General features: G+C 32.5%; 1 protein-coding gene across 1 annotated transcript; it reads left to right on the top strand.

The window, feature by feature from the left end:
• The first annotated feature begins 2,697 nt into the window (after positions 1-2,697).
• LOC149149030 (protein TOPLESS-RELATED PROTEIN 2-like) lies at positions 2,698-10,733 on the top strand. The gene is made up of 23 exons (XM_089442362.1): positions 2,698-2,777; positions 2,881-3,063; positions 3,860-3,973; positions 4,063-4,224; positions 4,399-4,564; positions 4,696-4,819; positions 5,074-5,186; positions 5,522-5,660; positions 5,823-5,932; positions 6,043-6,112; positions 6,213-6,286; positions 6,735-6,830; positions 7,428-7,523; positions 7,700-7,827; positions 7,952-8,180; positions 8,323-8,475; positions 8,562-8,834; positions 8,933-9,223; positions 9,490-9,621; positions 9,719-9,811; positions 9,910-10,116; positions 10,234-10,403; positions 10,535-10,733. Exons 1-23 carry the CDS (start codon positions 2,698-2,700, stop codon positions 10,731-10,733), a joined length of 3,402 nt encoding a protein of 1,133 aa, XP_089298488.1.
• The last annotated feature ends 10,078 nt before the right edge of the window (positions 10,734-20,811 follow it).

Raw genomic sequence — 20,811 nt, 5'->3', positions numbered from 1 at the left:
AGTTATTTAAAAATAGTTTATATCATGCTTTTGGATAGATTCAAACTTGTTTAATAAAACTAAATAAGATTTAAAATTGGAATTTATAGAAATAGTGGTTAATAATGCTTTTGGATAGATTCAAACTTGTTTAATAAAATTAAATAGATAGTTTTTAGATAGATTTAAAACTGGCATTTATATAAATAGTGGTTAATAATAATTTACAAAATATATTTAATTGTATTTTTAATTTTAATAAAAAATATTATCAATAATGTTTTATAATATTTTTATATAAAAATTTTAAAATAATTAATGTTATTTTGAAATTTTAATTTAAAATTTCTAAAATAATAATAATTTGATTTAGTCTTTACTTAATTAATTATAATTAAGGTTAATTGAAATTATAATTTTAAAAACAATTTTAAATAGGGATTTCAGGGGAGCTGAGAGGATTTAATTTCTTCATGTGCAAATTATTTTATGAGCCGATATTATTTAAATGTTTTGTATAGTTATTTAATTTTTAAAATAGTTTTTTGCTGACATGACCACAATTTCAACTTTGATGGCATATGGACATAGTTACACATCATAATTTAATTTTTAAAATTGTTTTTTGGCCGACATCATAATTTAATTTTTAAAATTGTTTTTCTGCCGACATAAACAAAATTTCAAGTTTGATGACTGACGGACATAGTTACACATCATAATGGGTTGTAGAATGAGCCTCTAGGTAGACTGATGTTAGAAATTCAGCTAAATAATTATATCAAAGTTATTTCAATTTTTAAATAGATTAATATTTGTTTAATAAAATTAAATAACCAGATTAAAATTTGATTTTGTATGATTAATTACTAATAATAATCTATAAAATATATTTATTGAAAATGTTATCAATAATATTTTATTATTTTTTTATATAAAACTTTTAAAATAATTAATGTTATTTAGAAATTTTAATTTAAAATTTCCAAAATAACAATAACTTTGAATTAGCCATTACTTACAATATATTTATTGAAAATATTATCAATAATTTTTTATATAAAACTTTTAAAATAATGAATGTTATTTAGAAATTTTAATTTAAAATTTCCAAAATAACAATAACTTTGACTTAGCCACTACTTACAATTAAGATTAACTTAAATTATAATTCAGATTAGGTAGTTGTTTTTTAATGAGTTTTTTTGGAAGTTTTTCTAGTGGGTTTTCTGGTCTAATTTCCGGTCTAATTTTTATAAAATTTGGCAAGAATTTATTGAAATCACGAGTTTGATAGATAACCCCTCGACAATCAAAGTGCTTGAGAAATTTTTCAGAGAGCTGAATCTATATATAGAGTAAAAAACCAGTTTAAATAACACAAATCAAAATTTCACCTTAAATTATTTTATCATCCAAAAAATTCCCAAAAACAACTGTTTTTAATAATTCAATGAAATGAAATAAAATAAAATAAAATAAAATAAAAATATATATATCTAAACGTTTACGAAATATAACCCACCAAAATAATTATGTACAATAATTTGAGTATGAAATTGTGTTTTCTACAAAGTCTTGTGACCAAATTTTGGGGGGCACGCATAAGAATATACATCAGGATACTCTATAATAATTTGATAAGTACATTGAATTATCAACGGTCGTTTATTATACGTAAGCCGACTTATTTAGGCCCGTCGAAAGGGAATTTTAACCTATGACCCCTAATGAAACCCTACGGTACTTTTGATAAATCCAAGGAGTTATCGATAAGCACACAACTTATATAGATCCGTAAAATGGGGAGTTTAATTATATATAAATATAATAAAAAAACAACAAAAAAGACCATAGGGTTGGGAATCGGGATTACTTTTACATATTTATTTTATTTTCGATATTTGGCATGCGTAGCACATTTATGGGTTCTTAGCTATAAATTTCCACGATCGTGATGTCCGGTTATTCCCGAAGTGTAAATATATTTTTGTGTTGTTATTGTCGTGATTTTTCTCTTCTAAATTTGTTTTTGGGCGAGTTAAGTTCAAATTCCACGACCTTTCCTCTCTTTTCTCTGGATATGCGTGCATTAATTGAAGCGTAGACCGAGTTCTTTGGCTATATGTAGCAATCCCATACCACCACCTGAAGCGGAAGAAATCTATTCGGAAGTGGTGATTGTCTGATTTTGCTATTTTTAGTTACAGATTCCGGCAGTTTACATACTGTCTTGTCCAATCGCTGCTGAGCAGTCTTCTTCTCTTTTTTCCTGTTTTATTTAATTCTCTCCTGATTCTGCCCTATAAGAATTGATCAGGAGATTTAGTTTTGTTGCCCGGTGAGCTTTTGTCCCTGATCTTTTGATTGGGAAGCGGCGGAATTCCATCGTTTCTTGGTGTGGAGCCTTCATTAAGAATTGATCGCAAGATTTAGTTCTGCGAGCTCATAAGAATAATGTTCCTGATCGCCTGATCAGGAACGGGTAGAATTTTCATTGTTTCTTGGTGCAGAGACCCTGAAGGCGGGAACTTTGGCTTAGAGACTTAAAGGTTTTGATCGCAAGATTTAGTTTTATTGACGGGTGAGCTCATAAGAATAGTATTCCTGATCGCCTGATCAGGAAGGGGTAGAATTTTCATTGTTTCTTGCTGCAGAGACCCTGAAGGCGGGAGGCTTAGGAACTTAAAGGTTTTCAGATCTATAAAGATGAGTACAATGCCTAGTTTGAGCAAACAACTGGTGTTCCTTATCATGCAGTTTCTGAAGGAGGAGCAGTTTGAAGAGGCAGCCCACCTGTAAGTTTACTTTGCCCGGCCTTTTATTTTATTTTTCTTTTCCATTCCATTTCGCAAATGTCGTGTGTGTATGAAGGCCGGACCTCGGCTCTCCTCGCTGCAGGTTAGAACAAGAAACCGGGATTTTCTTCGACCTCAAGTACTTTGAACGCCTAATTATGGCCGGAGAATTCGATCAGGCTGACCGTTACTTATCGGGATTTATCAATCTCCGCAGCGGCGATGTAAATTCTGTGAGGATCTTCTTTGAGCTTAGAAAACAGAAGTATTTAGAAGCACTGGACAGGTATGTTTTCTTGGACCAATTTAAAAGTTTTGGATTGCTTTTTCTGTTTTTGGACTTTTGGTAGTTGTGAATGTGGGATATTGTCATTTCATGTGGGATATTGTCATTTCATGTTTGTGATTGTAGGGCTATGGTTATTGCCATTTGATATGTCCGGGTGTAGTAGGGTTTGCAATGTCTTTGTGCTTTTGAAGTTGTGGACAGGGTTATTAAGATTTTGGTAGTTTTGTTTTAAGACTGTTCTAGGTAAGAATCCGGATTGAATCACAATTATTGTTATTATTCACTTCAATGTCAAGAAATTTAAATTTTCTTGCCATTCCGGACCTATAAAAATTACTAAGCACGATTTTCAAATTGTTGAAATGAACTAATTGCATGTCTCCGGAGAGGAGAATAGAATCCCGATAGAGGAGCACTTATCTATTATCCTTTGATAGATTTTGGTAGGTTTGTTGGATGTGTGATCTTTGTAATATTTCTGACATTAGGGTAGCGGTGTGACATTTCCATTGTCATAACGGATTCATAAATCTCAAAATAAACAGCAAATATCATATCGAAGTTTCTCTTGCACCTTGTGAATAGTCGGTCATCATTTTGTCTTCAGAAAATTTCAATGCTTTATAATCAAGTTTGCAGAGAGATTATTGTTTGTACACTCCTTTAATCAGCCATGATTTATTTTCGTTCTTTGGATTTTCGTCATGTTAATATGGACATAATCGGTGAAGACAATGGTCAATCTTTAATAGTATTGAGTTAAAGATTCTGAATTATAGTTATGATTTTGCAGGAAAGATTCCTTAAGAGCTATGAATATATTGGGCAATGATATGAAAGTGTTCAAAGAGATCAGTGCAGATGTCCACCTTCAGCTAGTAGGCCTTCTTACCTTGGACGACTTCAGGTACATTCCTGTCTACTGTGTTTCACTTCCATATCTCAGATTTTTCTCTGCTTTGGTGATGGTCTAACCGATTAGTTGGTTACATGCAGGGAAAATGAGCAACTTCAAGACTATAGTCGAGATACAAAGGCTCAACGGACCCTTGCATTTCTGAATATTAAAAAGCTTATTGAAAGCATTGATGACATCCAACACAAGCTGACCTTCCCCGCCATGGAAAATTCCAGACTCAGATTACTCATTAATCAGAGGTTCTACATTTCTGAGCATTTCAGATTAAGTCTGATTCACTCTTTCTCTAGAACCTCAAAAAGATGACTTCTTGATTTTAAATTCGTTTCTTTCCGAGAAAACTACCCCTTGAATCTATTGCAACTTTTAACAACTATCTGATGTATTCCTTAATACGCTGTGTTTTTCTACAGTATTAATTGGCAGCATCACAGTTGCAAAAACCCTCGATCTAATCCAAATGTCACAACAATTTTTATGGATCACAACTGTGAGCCTGCAATTGGAGCTCGAACTCCATCTCAAGCAAACAAATCTTCAAACCGGATGGATTTTCCTCCCTTCCCTACAGCATATATTGTAAGTCACAGTTTTGATTAACATCTTGGATATTTGCTTTATGTTTTTTCACCTTTTGATATGCGTCATACATTTATTGATCCAGACTCTATCTAGCTTTGCTTAGTAACATTTCATGAAACTGTTTGCAGCCATTTCAACCTGCAGCTGCGCCCGCTCCCAGTGGTTTTACAGGATGGCCGGTAAATATTAATCATTCTATGCCATCTGCACTAGCTTCTGTTTCAGCTGCTGTGGTACCAACTCCAAGTACAGGTTAGCTATTTGATAATCTGTAAAGCCAGAAACTATAGATGTTTCCCTGTAATCATTGCTGTAGGATCAGAAACTTTACATTTTTCCTTGTACGCATTTCTTCAACTATTAGATGTTATATACCTGGTAATAAATGCAGCAAGAACAAATGTATCATTTTAATAATTCAACACTAATGTTGCCTCTCGTAATTAGTTGAAAATAGAATAATAATAGCAATGCTGGTTTCTAATGTATCTGCTTAATCACTTTAGATAATTTGTTGAAACGGCTTAGAACCACTCCAACAACCAAAGATGGAACGAATAATCAGTTTGCTGAATCAGAACATTTTCCGAAGCGTTCCCGAACTGGTGAGATTGATGAGGTGGGGTATATAACCATCGATAGCCTTCATTTCATAAATGTTTGTGAAGGCTTTTTCAGTGTATTTAGTATATTTTATGAAATAATGAATTGATACTGCACTTTTCATTCGTTATAGCGATGTATATAATTTATCTGTTAGCAGAAATTTTAGTACACAAAAGAGGATCTTAAATTAAGTTTGATATTAAATATTTAGATTATGATTTTTTTTTTCTTCCTACAATTTTAATGGTTAAATATAATGAGTAAAATTATGTTATATTTGAGGTAGAGTTGCTGTTTACTTGTAAAAGTGTTTCTATTGTAAATTGTATACGTTCCTTTTCTTGACAGGTCAACCTCCCAGGAACACTTCGTCCTCATAACATGTACTCTGAAAATGATCTTCCTAAAATGGTTGTAAGAAGCTTCAACCAGGGTTCGAAGGTAGTAAGCATGGACTTTCATCCTCAGAATCAATCAATTTTATTAGGTAATCTTCACTTTCAATTATAAGAAGTCTGTATTCTATCGGGTCCTCAACTGAATTTCTATATCTACAGTTTCTCTTAAATGTTTTGTAACTATCAAAGAATTTCTGAACATAGTTATCAAAGAATTTCTAAACATAGTCAATTGCGTGAATATTTTGCAGTTGGAACAGATTTGGGTGATATTGCAATTTGGGAAGTGGTATCAGGCCTAAAATTAGTTCATAAATCATTCAGACTGTGGGATTTATCAAAGCTCAAAATGCTTGTTCCGGTACAAATCTATTTTTAAATAGCAAGTAATTTGGGTGAAGTTTCCTCTAACTTTCTCAAGAACGTGCAGTTTTCGATCACTTATACACATTTGCTATTATATTTGTTTAGGCATTCATTTCAAAAGAATCCAATGTATCTGTGAAGAAGTGTATTTGGAGTTCAGATGGAGTATGGGTTGGTATGTAAATTTGGCTATTTGATCTTGTAGTTAGGTGTATCAATATTTTTGATAGTATGAAAGTTATTATTAATTAACATGACATGATTTACATTTACAGGAGTGGCATTTTCTAAGAACATAGTCCACATATATCATTCTAGCGAGGCTGACAAATTGCAGCAACACCTTGAGGTAGATATATATTCAAGTTTAGAAAGATGTTTTATTAATGGAGTTAAACATTTTGCTGTTTTAAAGTTGGTAGCGAGGCATATACATTGTTAGGATCTTTTTGTAACTATTTCATATGTTTTAGTTATGTCTTTTTGTATTTGAGATTTATCAATTTCATTTATTTTAGATTTTTTTTTTAAATATTTAAAACTATCTCGTGTGACTTATCATCAAGATATTTTAATGATGAATTAAAATAATTGATTTTAAATCTCAATTCAAAATTAAAATATAATAAATTAAAATTTTTTAATTAAAATTACTAAATTTTAAAATTTCAACTAAAAACAAAATATAATAAATATGGAAATCTTAATCAAAATTACTCATCTCACAAACATTTTTTTTCCTTTTATTGTATTCTGTAGTACATTTCTTTAAATGACACATTCATGTAACTTTGCAGATTGATGCGCATATGGGAAGTGTGAATGATATTGCTTTCGTCAACCATGATGGACAGCTTAAATTTATCACATGCGGAGATGATAAGGTCATCAAGGTATTTATAATATTGTTTTTTTTTCTAAATTTTATTAATTATACATATTTGAATATATAAAAATGATTTATAATTTGTTATTTTTTAATTAAAAAATTGAGTTAGACATATATTTTGAAAAGAAAATTGTTCTGAGTATTATTATTAGATAGACAAAACATTAGAATTTAAGAAAGATTTATTAACTAGTGTATTGAATGATAAACGTTCAACTAAACATATTATTTTTTTGTGTTTTTGGCTTTCGCTGTGGTAATTCACAATAAAGATAATAAAGATAATGAAATGTTTTTTGTTGTTATTTTTAAATTAATTAAAGGTTATAATTTTAAAATTGATTTTTTTTTAATAAAAATGAAATAAAATAAAATAAATTAAATTGGTAAGTTTTTTCCAAATTATATATATATATATTTTAATTTATTTTAAAATTAAATAAAAATTACTTGATTAAATTAATTAATTAATCAAATAATTTTTATAAAATTTATTAAAATCACGTTAAACTTAAAATAAATATAATTAATTAAATTTCTATATTTATTCTTATGAATTGACTTAATTTAATTGCCTAGTTGCCTTTTTATTTTCTTTTAGGTATGGAATTTGAGATCGGGTGAGATGCAATATACATTTGAAGGACACGAAGCACCTGTTCATGCTATTTGTCCTCATCGAAAAAAAGATATTCAGGTATGTTTAGAGATCTATATTACTAATTTATTTAGAAATCTGTATTACAGAAATTAGTAAACGATTAGTTAGCAACCATTTAATATTTATAGAATGTCGTGAAAATCATTTTCGTTGGTACAATAAATTATCTTAACCTTTGCGATTTATTAATATTTTTCCTTCAATGATGACAGTACATTTTCTCTACTTCTGTTGATGGAAAGATTAAAACCTTGTTTTATGATCAACCAAGTTCTGAAATTAGCTACGACGCGCCTGGGCATGGGTGGACTACAATGGCTTATAGCGATGATGGATCACGGTATTATCTGATATTCTATGTTATGCTATGGTTATATAATTGGAAGGTTTTAATGCACATTAAAGATATCAGCTCGCTAAAATAAGTCAGAAATTTTTTAATTGCTTTATCACTGTGCAATTAGACTCTTTTCATGCGGTACAAACAGAGGAGATGCATGCTTGGTTGAGTGGGACGACGAAGAAGGAATAGTTAAGCGAACATATTCTGGCCTTGGTAAGCGGTCCTCGGAGGTGGTGAAGTTTCACACAACGAAGAAGTTATTGGCAGCTGGAGATGATAATCAAATTAAGTTTTGGGACATGGATAATATCAATATCTTGTCCATAACTAATGCTAATGGTGGTTTGCCGGTAACAAGGATACTTCCCTTCTCAACCTCTGATCAATTCATAGATATTTTGATATGTGACAGTTTACCCCACATAAAATTTTACTAAGCTTTTCTGGTTAGGACTGGATGTTATATTGATCGACCGACCTTACCTGTTACAGCCCAGACCTCTTCTCAGATTCAATAAAGACGGTTCCCTGCTTGCTGTTACAACAAATGACAATGGAATCAAGGTCTTAGCTAATCCAGATGGAATTCAGTTACTTCACACGCGAAAGAATAGAAGGGTGCCGCAAGAGCCCTCGGTAACAAAGGTAGTATTCTGTCAAAGTTCGTAATCCCTAAGCATATACATCAATATCATGACCAAATCTTATTTGAAGACATAATCGAATTGCAGGCTCCAACTGTAAATCTCATCGATGCTGCGAAGGCAGTTGCCCACATTCCTGGTGCAACAGAAAAATCAGAAAAAACTCTGCCAGAAGCATTGATTGTGAGTGATTTTCCTGGAAAACTTACTACAACTGTTGATAACAATGGGATGGTGGATTCCAAGCAAAGGATTCCAGATGAGGTTGAAAACAAGGGCAAGAACTGGAAGATTGCTGAGGTGACAGATCCAGTCCAGTGTAGGTCGATCAAATTGCCAGATACACTACCACCTGGAAAGGCAAGCCATCCAATTATATCAACTTGATAGAAGGTTAATTATTTAATGTGTTTGCATGTTCTCCTTACAGTCGTAATTTTCTTTGCTGTGTCATCCAGATTGCAAGACTACAATACACAGGTTTTGGGGCTTGGCTCTTAGCGTTGGACACCAATGCTATGCATAAGTTATGGAAATGGAATCGTGAGGATGGGAATTTATCCAAACAGGCAACAGCAAATTATTCACCTGAGTTGTGGCTGCCAAATGATGAAATCGATATGAAAAATGACACCAGTGCCAGAGGTCCAGGTGAAGTTAATCCCTGTATGGCTTTCACAAAGAATGGTTCATTTTTTATGTCTTGTTCTGGTGGGAAGATGGCCTTGTTTGTCCTGAAAACCTTTCAGGTGAGACATTCCCTTCTTATTCAAAGCTTTATTTTAATTTATTTCTTGCTTGCTATAGTAATTACTCCTTTATATATCAGTGTGTTTGTCTGTTCACCCGATATTATTTTCTTGATGCTTCTATCAAAACATGCAACTCCATTAAATTCAAGAATTTCTATAGAGTTATGCTGTTCACTATAAAAACATGTATAACATGGATCAAAACTGTCCTCACTTTAACATCTAATGTAAACTTATATGTAATGACAACTATATTAATGCAGACGTTGACAGAGTATGATTACCAAGGCGCAGCAGCAACGTCGTTCTTAGCTTTCCACCCTAAGGATAATAACTTCATTGTTGCTGGAATGGAGGATGGAAAAATTAGAATTTCCAATTGTCGAACTAAGGAGGTGCTGTGGATTTAAGTTTCTCCTCCAAGCTGTCTTGTATGTTTGCCTCTATTATTGTTGCTAAAATGCTGCTAAACTATTTTGATTACAGAAAGAGTGGGAAGAAATTAAGGGACACGAGAAACGAATAACTGGCTTGGCATTTTCTGATGTTTTAAATGTGTTGGTGTCCTCTGGAGCCGATTCACGGGTACATATTCTAATCCTTTTCGAATTAACTGTATCATCTTCTTCACCATGTAAGGTTTCACATAAAATTTACTAGTGAAACCAATATTGTGCTCACAGCTGTGTGTATGGGAAATAAATGGATGGGAGAAGAAGAAATCAAAAAAGCTGTATTCAAAGTCAGGAAGATCAGCATCACCAGGAAGATCAACATCACCACTTGCAGATACTAGAGTTCAGTTTCATAAAGATCAGGTTCAGTTGCTAGTTGTGCAAGACAACCAAATTGCAATTTACGATGCCTATAAATTGGAAAGTCTCCGCCATGTAAGATCTTTTGCCCACACATATTCTTGAGCAAATAACTTTCGTTTAAATATTGCGTATCATATTGTAAGTCAATGATTTTTTTATTGTAAGTGACTAAAAATATGTGCATTGCAGTGGGCTCCTCAGGATCCAATGAAGTCACTTATTTCGGATGCTACATACTCATGTGACGGCCTAGTAATCTATGCCAGTTTCTGTGATGGCTCAGTTGGTGTATTTGATGCCGATGACCTAAAACCACGCTGTCGTATTGCCCCTTCTGCATTTATGCCAGGCATAAGCAGGTATAGTGTTCTTTTCTCGAAGGAGAATGACTACCCAAGTGTGCAGTATAAGATGATCCTTTAAATGCATTATTACTCACATTGTGATTTAATCCCATATAATGAAAACATTCTCTGGCTTTCATGTGCAGTGGCAATATTTATCCATCTGTAATTGCTGCACATCCACATCAGCCTAATCAGTTTGCTATAGGATTAACCGATGGAGGTGTTCATGTGATTGAGCCAGCTGAATCTGGAGGGAAATGGTGTGTTGGTCCATCAGATAATGGAGCTGATAATTCAAATGATACAACTGGCAATAAAGATTCTGAATTGCCTCCAAGGTAGCATAAAAATGGAGTAAAGGATTGCGAAAGAGCTAACTTCCGACTTTTATTATGCATAAGTTATTTACAAGTACGAGGCTAATGACTGTAGTGTCTTGTCAAGGACATGCCTTCTATAATGTAAATCATCTTTTGAGCAGAAATTCTGTTGTGTATTTATAAGAGACATTGTTGTTTGGAAATAAGACTGGTAAGAGTCAACTTGTTTGATTTAAAATCAGCATGAAAATTAATATAGTTTAAAGTTTTATTTTACCAATGAAAAACTAGGCCGATTCGATATTCAGAATAGATGACCACATTTTGCAAAATTTCATCCACCAATGAGAAACTATGCCGATTCGATATTCAAAATAGATAACATTTTGCAAAATATCAGGTGTTACTGTCATGATATAGAGAGTTTAATTTAGCAACAAACATCATCTTCAAATCAGTTTTTTCCTAGAAGTCTGGTGGTGGATTTCTAATTCTTAAATGTTTGGGTATTTCTAATGGAAAGGGATTAACAAAGATGATGCTCTTCATAGAATTTCCATGCATTGAGATACATTTATCCAATGGACAGATATTAACAACTCAGAAATTTATGGTGCGAAAACTTGGTATAAATTTAAAATTGAATCTTCTTTTCAGGGTTATTATTTTCCCATAATATGAGGGAGTTGTTTTTAGTGCGTTTTTTTGGAGTTTCTTGTGCTGGAATTTGGTCGGAAAAAATTGAGGTGAAATCTTGATTTGTGTTATTTAAACTAGTTTTTGATCTGTATATATGGATTCAGCTCCATGAAAAAAACCCAAGACACTTCTATTGTGCAAAGTTTGCCCATCAAGCTTGTAATTTCAATGAATTCTTGCCCAATTTTAGAGAAATTAAATCGAAAAAGTTTCTAAAAAATAGCACCAAAGACAACACGTAATATGATAATATGAAGTGATATATGATTAAATATCAGAGAAATATGATTCGGGATCAATGTTCAAAATCGAACCCTTCACAGCCCTTCCCAGAAGGGCTAAAAAAATTTACCCTTCAAGAAAAATTAAAATATAAAAATCACTGGTCAATCATGAAGGTATAGATTAAATTTTTATATTTCAAAAGAATGGAAATTTTTTTAGTAACTTGTCAATATTTTTTTAAATTTATGAAAGTCTTGGCCAACACATTAATCACTTTGACTAATGATTGTGTCAGAGAGGAGACCAGTTCTAGCCTCGAGGACCTCATACAAGTTAATAGTTATGTCATGATTTGGGGACATTATCTTGAGTCCCCAACCTACGCGACAAGATGTAACTTGCAATGGCAAGACATGCAACAATCATGGTGCTATTACACGTGGCACAAGGTGACAGAACACATTTAATGGCCATTCAAAAACTTCGTGTGTGGTCTCACTCCTCCCTAATTATCCTTGAGCACTCTTTCCTTATATCCATTTTTTCCCTTTTCATTTGAAGTGTAACCCATCATGCATACAAAGAAAGTTATCATTCAATGCTAGACTGTAAGGTATTATTTGTTATCCTCCTCATATATTCATTTGCATTTGTGTTTTCATTCTATGGATTCTTTAATGTAACACTCTGTAATGACCGCTTTCATGGTCACACAATGTATCTTGCACACCATAAAATCCACACCCGAAGAAATTAACATTGTGACCAGATACTCTAAATGCAACTGCTTTCCATCCTTCCATTGTAGGCATGGGTGTTGAGTCATGTTCCACATTAACATTATTAATGGTGGAAACTTTTATCATCATAATTATATGAATTTACTAACTATGAAAATAATATCTATCTTATACCAAGGTTATTGGACTCCACAACTATACCGCTCTCATTTGAACTCTTGTTTGTTTTCCTTCACTGCTATAAAGCAAAAGATAACCTATCAAAAAATTTGTAGTCAGATCCTATGGCACCTTGCTAAGGTTGAATTTTTTCTGCCTCAATCTTGCTAATGGATTTTTAATTTATGTATTTACTTATTTTATTGTTTTTATTGACTTGATATGGATAATTCTTGAAAAACGTCTGGTATAGGTAGCCCTAAGAAGGATACAAATCAATTGTCAATTGTTGATATATTTTGCCTTGCAAAAAATTATAATCAACCATGTAATCTTCAAAATCAAGTTGATGCTCATTTGCATGGAGATGATGAATCAGATAGGGTAGAGCTTGTTGAAAGAGAAAAGCCATCAAAAAAACACAAGAATATTCAAATCTAAATGGAATACAAGATTTCCATGATCTTATGTTGTAAATGATTGTAATGATAATGAAATGATAAAATGATATTCAAATCTAAATGGAATACAAGATTTCCATGATCTTATGTTGTAAATGATTGCAATGGTAATGAAATGATAAAATGTTCTTGGTGTGTTAAATTTAAACGAAATACTTCATTCGCAAAGGTGGAAGCACCACTCTTTGATTCTGTTTACGACTTTTGGAGGGAGGAAGCAAATGAAGTAATAGTCCAATTACTAAACATGTCGAACTAATGGTAGATGTTGAGAAGGACATAATTATATTAGTGATTGAAAACATGTATTTTGTTGCTATATATGATTTATCTTTTGAAATGTATAAGTCAATATTTCACTTGAATATGTTAAAATGCATTCGAGGCATGCTTCTAAATGAATATTTTTCATACACAAGTACAATATCACGAAAAAAGTTTGATCAAGCTTATAAAGAGGTATATTGGAACAAACTAAAAGAAGATATTTTACATAGCCCATTTTACTCAATTTTAGCTCATGAAAGCACTCATCCAATTATGGAACACCATTTGATTCTTTATATTACATATTTGACAAATGGAGGAAGAGGTCAATGTGTAACAAATTTTATATGTTTACCTTAAATAAAGGATGGAAAAACTCAATATATGTATGATTTAGTTAGAACTCTTGTTAGTTTTGGTTGGGATGGTGTATCTTCCATGAGGAGTATTCATGAACTTTTATGTTCTAAGCTTAGTCAAGATGTTTCTCATTTATTAGATATCCATTGCATAGCTCATAGGGAATCATTAACAATCAATGAGGCTTAATCTCATTTTCTATAGTTGTAATATATTGACAAAATTGAAAACAAAGTTTATTCATGGCTTTGAAAGAGATAATGTAATCATTTCAAATCACTAATTTAGAGGTCTTACAAATTCTTCAAATTAGGTGGTTCTCTAGAGAAAAGGTCATAAAATGTTTAATTAAACTCATGCATTATTTTAAGAGGATTGGGAGTCAAGTGAGAAAATAATGTATGAGTTGGCAACAATATTTCTAGTGCAATTTTGCATCCATCTACTTGCAGATGTGCTCATTGAATTAAATATTTGAATCAAAAGTTCCAAGAGGATCATGTTGATATTACATCTATTGGCACTACTTTAGATATTTCTATTAGCATGCTGCATAAACAAGTTTTGGGAAGCATTTTTGGTGTAGGCGTAATGCACGTTTTTTTAGTTAAAGAACAAGGAGGACCCTTTGAATTTGTAGAAAGCATAGGCATGATATATTTATATCCATTGAGGAGATTCATAAATTTACATGTATTTAATGATGCTAAGTTTTTCAATACTCAACATTATTATGAATAAGTGAATGATGTAAATGGTCAAACAAAATATGGATAAATTGTTTATGCAAAAAAATTAGCATTGGGGAATCATCTATTGTTGACACTGCTTGATTGGGTGAAATGGATGAATTTATTTGTATTATTTTTAAATCATCATTATCCCAACAATCACAAAAATTTGTGAAAAAAACTTCTGAAAATTAAATAGGATAAAAAATGATGATAGATCAAAACTTTCATTGGATACACTATATGTTAATATTTCTATCTCTTAGTGCACCTCATATTATAAATGAGGTAGATACGAATTCTATTTAAATTTTTTGGATTTTGAAGATTTAGAATGACACTAGTTCACTTTGGAAAAAATAGTTATGAAGAGTTTATTTAATATACGATTGTCAACAGAAGTGAACTTTTTTTATAACCTTTCATCTTTAAAGTGTTAGATGAATATGTTTATTTCCAAATGAAATTAGGAACAGCCGTTCAAATTTGATCACAGTTTGGGATTCTAAGAATCAGAATAACAAGTTTATGTGTTCACAGTTAAAAATCTGTTTTGGGCAAACCTTCCTGAAATCTGCTAGATTATCAAAGGCCTCCAAGTAAAGGATGTTTTGAAAGCATTTAACCAGATGTCAAATCGTAATTAACTACCAAAATTATAATTTCAATAAATTCCTAATAAATTAAAAAAATCAGAAAAAACACTTCCAAATTTTTTTAATAAAAATATGCAAAACTACAGTTAGTTTTTGGAATTTGGCATTGCCTCGATCGACGAGAACTACAGTTAGTTTTTGGAACTTCTTTCGGAACTTAAACTTGAGGGAGAACTAGGGCCATTTTTTAGGAAATTGTTTCTAATCGATAAAAACGTGTTCGAGATATATTGTTAGTCGTTCACATGTAAAAAGAAAAAATAAAATAAATATTAAAACGAATTATTAACTGACACACGTAAAAGATTAACTGTCAGTTGTTTTACACGTGAATATAACATCACTATCGGGGCTGGAATTTGACCAATAAATTGTTTGTGACGGGGTGATTTGTTGTTAAATGGTGAATTTTTTTGGTAAAATTGTTATAATTTTTGTTGAAATTGTAAAATTAATTGGGAGGTGAAAATTGGCAAATTTGATTAGTGAATTTATTTTGAAATTCCAACCCGGATAACTATATACTAATGTGAATATTAGAAATTGACAAAATTTAAAATATAATAATTATTATAATATTATAAAATGTTTTTTTAGCATCTTATAAAAATGTTTTTTTAGTGCCAAAAATAGATGATAATTAAAACTTTATATTTGCATATCATATCTATATTTGTATATGTTTTTAGCTTTAAGTTTTTCAATTGAGTAGGATTATAATAAAAACTTAAATGTCATTTAAATTATCACAAAAAAATATAGATTTATATCCATAATAATAATTATTAAAATTATATATTTTAATATAATAATAATTAAAAATAAGTGTATATATTTTTTATTAATTAATATATATTTCTTATCATTGATGTTAAATATGATTGTTCAATCAAATGTTACATTCAAATTTCATTCATGTTATATATTGATTAATCTATTATAAGAGTGTTAGTAATATATCATATAGGTTACATGGTATAGAATTATATTTTCAATTTTTCAAAAACATAAAAATTGCAAAGTTGATTTTTTGTGATCTCGTGTCTTTTTTAGGAGTCTAATTAGAAGCGATAGCTGTGAATAAATTTTAAGTAATATCTTCTTGATTTTCTTTAACTTTTTATGTTCCTTTGCCTTATCTAACATCAATCCAACTTTTGAGAGGGAGTCGAGATCCTAATTTCTTTCCTTGAACACATGATTATAAGGACTATGAGAAAAATAAGAATAAATATGTTGAATGTTTCGAAAAAGTGGTTGAAGATAGTAGTTCTAGATCATTGATGTGCTAGTTGTAGCTACTACAACCCCTTCCAAAATTTTTGCTATCTTCAAATTTTAGAGCCTCCTTATGATCATGCCATCCTTCATTCCAAGCTATTAATGTCATGCTTGGTCATGTTGTCTAAGTGTTCAAGTATGAAACCTAAGTGTTGACTGAAGTCAACACTTAGGTAAAGCACACTTATTGTTAGACAATCAAGGGCACACTCTTGAAACTCAAGCAAGTGCACCCCTTGTTGACAATTATTGTGTGCAATTCCTAGAGACAATGACTACACAATCCTTGTCCACTATTAATGCACAATCATTTCCCACTGTGACTGTGCAATGCTTGCCTACAATGAATGCACAATCCTTGCCCATAGTGATTGTGTAATCCTTGCTCATAGAAACTATGTAATCCTTGCTCACAGTCATTATGCAATCCTTGTTGATGGTCATTTCACAATCTCTCAAGTTAGAGTTATCACTCTTCTAAAAGTAATCAACTTACTCTTCACTCCTAGTTTCCCAACATGCATTAATCACACTCACAAGCCTTGACCCTAATAGCATGTATGCCCTCCTTGTATAATGATCCTAGCCCAAAGCTCATTTCACACTTATCTTTCTCTTTTGACTTTTGCAGACTTTTGGAGCACAATGAGCATCTCTCATCTATAATTTTTTATTGCTTTTTCTTTAATGCATGTGTCACTTTTTGTTTTGCATGTGTAATTTTTTCTTGCCCTATCTATTGCAAGTGTCACTTTTGCTTGATTTCATTTTTGCATGTGTTGCTTGTGCTTTCTCTTATTTTTGCATGTGTCACTTTTTCTTGCTTTCTCATATCTTGTTAAGAGCACCTTGGCAAACCTTCTAGTGTTAAATTATGGTATGTTCTATGCTTAGAGCAGTTTACTTCTTTTCTTCTTACTAGCCACATATTAGCAATCACATATACATTAAGTAAAGTTCATATAGAACATTAAAAAATCAACAAAAAGCAAGCCAAGATAAGAGACACAAGATGTGGCAGCTAGCTAGGGACAAACCCCAATGCGGGGAAATCCTTTGATCAAATCTTCTTTTATCTTCAATAGTTCAGCAGAGAGAAATAGTACACAATCAGAATTATGTAATTTTATATCAGCAATAGCAAACCCTAGATCAACAAAGTCGAACTTGATCAAATAAGTTGAAATTGACCTCCAATATGCTTGGTCAATTTCCAGTCAGCTAGCGCTCGAACATCCTGAAGAAATAGACCTTGAACAGCCCCAAAAACACAATCAAACTATTGTTGACTGAAGTCAACCTGCTGCCCAAAGCTAGGGCTGTCAACGCTTGGTCAACACAGGTTAAAGATGCCTTCTGCTGCCTCAGTCAAACTCGGTCAATTCAGTGAACAATTTACGTGTCCTCTTTCTTGTGTCCTCTTTCAGCCTGCGTCTTTTTGCTTCCCACGTGTGAGAGACCATCTTCCTTGTGTCTACTCAATCATACAAGGAGAGAGAGAAGAATGAGAGATGATGAGATGAGTTGAAATGAATCAACCTCATTTGTATTTATATGATTTGTGCCACACATTTAGTTGCTGGCTGACCTTGACAATTTGTTAAGTAATTACAAATAAATTCATATGTCCATAAATACTTGTCGGAATCAGATGATCTTTAGATCAATCCTACACCTCTCAACAAGAGGAATCTAGGAAAAATATCAGCTGCCATAAATGAGGTGACCCACATGGAGTTTGGCCCTAGTTTCCAATTTTAACATCTAGTAACAACTCCAACACAATTTCTTGCACTAGTTAATGTTATCTATCATAAGAACATGTGTTGGAAACTCTCCCATAGCATAACCCATCTTTTAATTGTAGTTGAAACTTGTGTGATAAAGGCTTGTATCCTAACTATCACATAAATGAATACATGTTGGTTTTGGTTACTATGCATATTCTTGTCATACTTGTGTGATAAAGGCTTGTACCCTAACTCTTGCATATTATTTTCATGTGCTTGATTGTGTATGTATGTGTGATAATGTTTAGGACCTATTTGAATTATTTTAATCTCCCTCTCTCACCCTACTGATATAACACTTAGTCAATTTTGGAGTTTATCCTTGTCCTCATATCTTGCACAAGTCATAAGCACATTTAACCTCTAGCCAACTAATGAGCGCATTGTGAATTCCTAAGCCTCGACGATGAGACCCTTACCTCCTGGACTTGCGCATTGTGCCCATCTTGAGGACAACCTCCTTTCTTGAGCATTAAGCAATCTTAGAGCATAGCAACTCAACCTTTCTTCTTACACTTTCCCACTACGCAAGCCTTGATCATCCCTACCCTGTTTTGTGCAATGTGCATTCTTAGTCGATAGAAGGGCCATCTCTTAACCCCTGTAGTGGCAACCTATGCAATTCCTAGGGCCTCCTTCACAATCATTGTACAATGCACAATTGTAGTGCCCAAGCTTGCCACCCTTGTCTCTTGGACTTGTCCTCTATGCAATGCGTTGACCAAACTTTCCTCCACTGTGCATTGCATACTTTCAGTGGATAGTAGAACCATCCTTCATCCCTTGCAATGCTCACTTTTTCAAAACTTGAATCATCCTTCTTAAGCAATGCACACTATGCATTCCCAATGAGCAAGTCTATCATCTCTACCTGTAGAACCTGTACATTGTGAACAAACATGTCTCTTCCTCCCTTGCCATTATGCACTGAAAACTACTAGTTCCCAATCCTCCACCCCTTTCCTCTTGACCCTACACACTACACCCAAGAAGGCCTCTCCCTAAAACCTTTCACACTATCCAATCATAGTTAACATCTTGCATGAGAAAGCAAGCTAGACTAGGTGATTTTTGGACTGATGTTATCTTCCCATGAGTGAAATCTATTTGTAGGTGCTATCATCCTATCATGGAAAGATGATGTTGAAGGAGGTCATTAAGAAGAGTTTACAATGACACTTTAAAAGACAAGACACAGATATGCTATCATGCGGGAGTAAAGGAATTTTAAACCACGACAAAGAGATGACAACTCATGTTGACTTAGAAGGTATTAATTATTATCTAGTCCCTTTGGAGGCTGAGGATGAAGCACATCATAGATTAATTGTGAAGAGTGAAGAAATATAAGAAAAGAGAAGAACTTGGCATTGATACACTACAATGAAGTCCCATTTCACAGCCATCAAATTTTAGCCTTTTCAAAGTGTCAACACAAGAGCATTGTTTTGTCATCTATTTTACCACATATCGGTTGAATGTAATTATGTAATTTTGAAAATAAGAAAATATAAAATGTGTGGAAGCCCAAGGGTCACGCATGGAATATGAAGAGTCACTAGGAAGTCTAAGAGTCATGTAAGAGCTCAAAAGTCACATTGGAGCACAAGAGTCACATGGGAGGTGAATAGTCACCTCATTTGTTATAAATAAACCCTCATAGATTAAGAAAAGGACTTCCCACCTTGGCTTCTCTAGCTTAACATATGAGAGAATATTATTCTTTGGAGGAGCAAGTAGTGGCTTAATGTTCTACTATTGGGGCTAATGTTCATTGTAATTATGTACTTGAAACTTTCACTTAATATCTTGAAGCTCTTAGATTTGGCATACTTTCATGCACGTATCATGGATGTTGTAAGACTATTCTTTTAATGTTTATGGTATATGTTTGTGTTCATACGTATTAAAGAAAATGAATTATTTCATTGGCTTTGGTATATATCTTGTTGAATGTGCATTGTTATTTGCTTTTATGACCATTGTTATCTTGTGAACTATTTTGCAGGTTAGCTAATTACTCTCTCTATGCTTTTGTGTATATTTATTAGGATAATACTATTAAGTTTCTTCTAAAGGTTCACCTTCTCTCTTCCCATCCATGAAAGAACTTTGTATGCATTGCAATTGGTGTTTCACAAAGTTAACTCACTCTATCATCACAAAGTTAGGTGCACACTCTCTTGTGTTGATAATTGCAGCCAAGGAAAATACTTATATGGTGGTTGGGTTGAATTCCTAGATGGGGCTCCTATCCCAAATAGTGTGAGTTCTAGTTGGGAATTCATACTGGGGAGATCCCTTGTTTTGGCAGACTTCCAACACCGTCAACAATTGGCACTAAAAGGAGTGTTAGATAACAATGTGATCCCGTTGAGTATGTTTTAAATCTCCATCTTGAATTCAGTCATCCCCAAATCATAAACTCGAGGTGTTTTTCTAAAAGGGTAAATCTTATGATCACTGCGGAAATTATTCATAACTTGTCTCAATTAATTTTGGTGGCATGGGTGAAATAACTATATCCTTGGAAATATGATTTAGTTTCTTCACTTGTATTTATAATGGAATTCATTGTAAGGATGTTCAAGGAAAATTGTTCATCCTCATCCTTGAAGGTCATGTCAAATATTGGTGTCATAAATTACCAGCTACTTCTATTCATCAATTTGAGCAACTTGTTAAGGAGCTTGGTGAATCTTTTGATAGGTATTATTATCAATATTTATAT

This window comes from Pinus tabuliformis, chromosome 9 (genome assembly GCF_031772625.1).
Source record: "Pinus tabuliformis cultivar Carrire ecotype Pingquan chromosome 9, CPIR1, whole genome shotgun sequence".
NCBI lineage: Eukaryota > Viridiplantae > Streptophyta > Pinopsida > Pinales > Pinaceae > Pinus > Pinus tabuliformis.
Note: the sequence above shows the minus strand (reverse complement) of the source record. Positions and strands in the feature narration are given on the sequence as shown.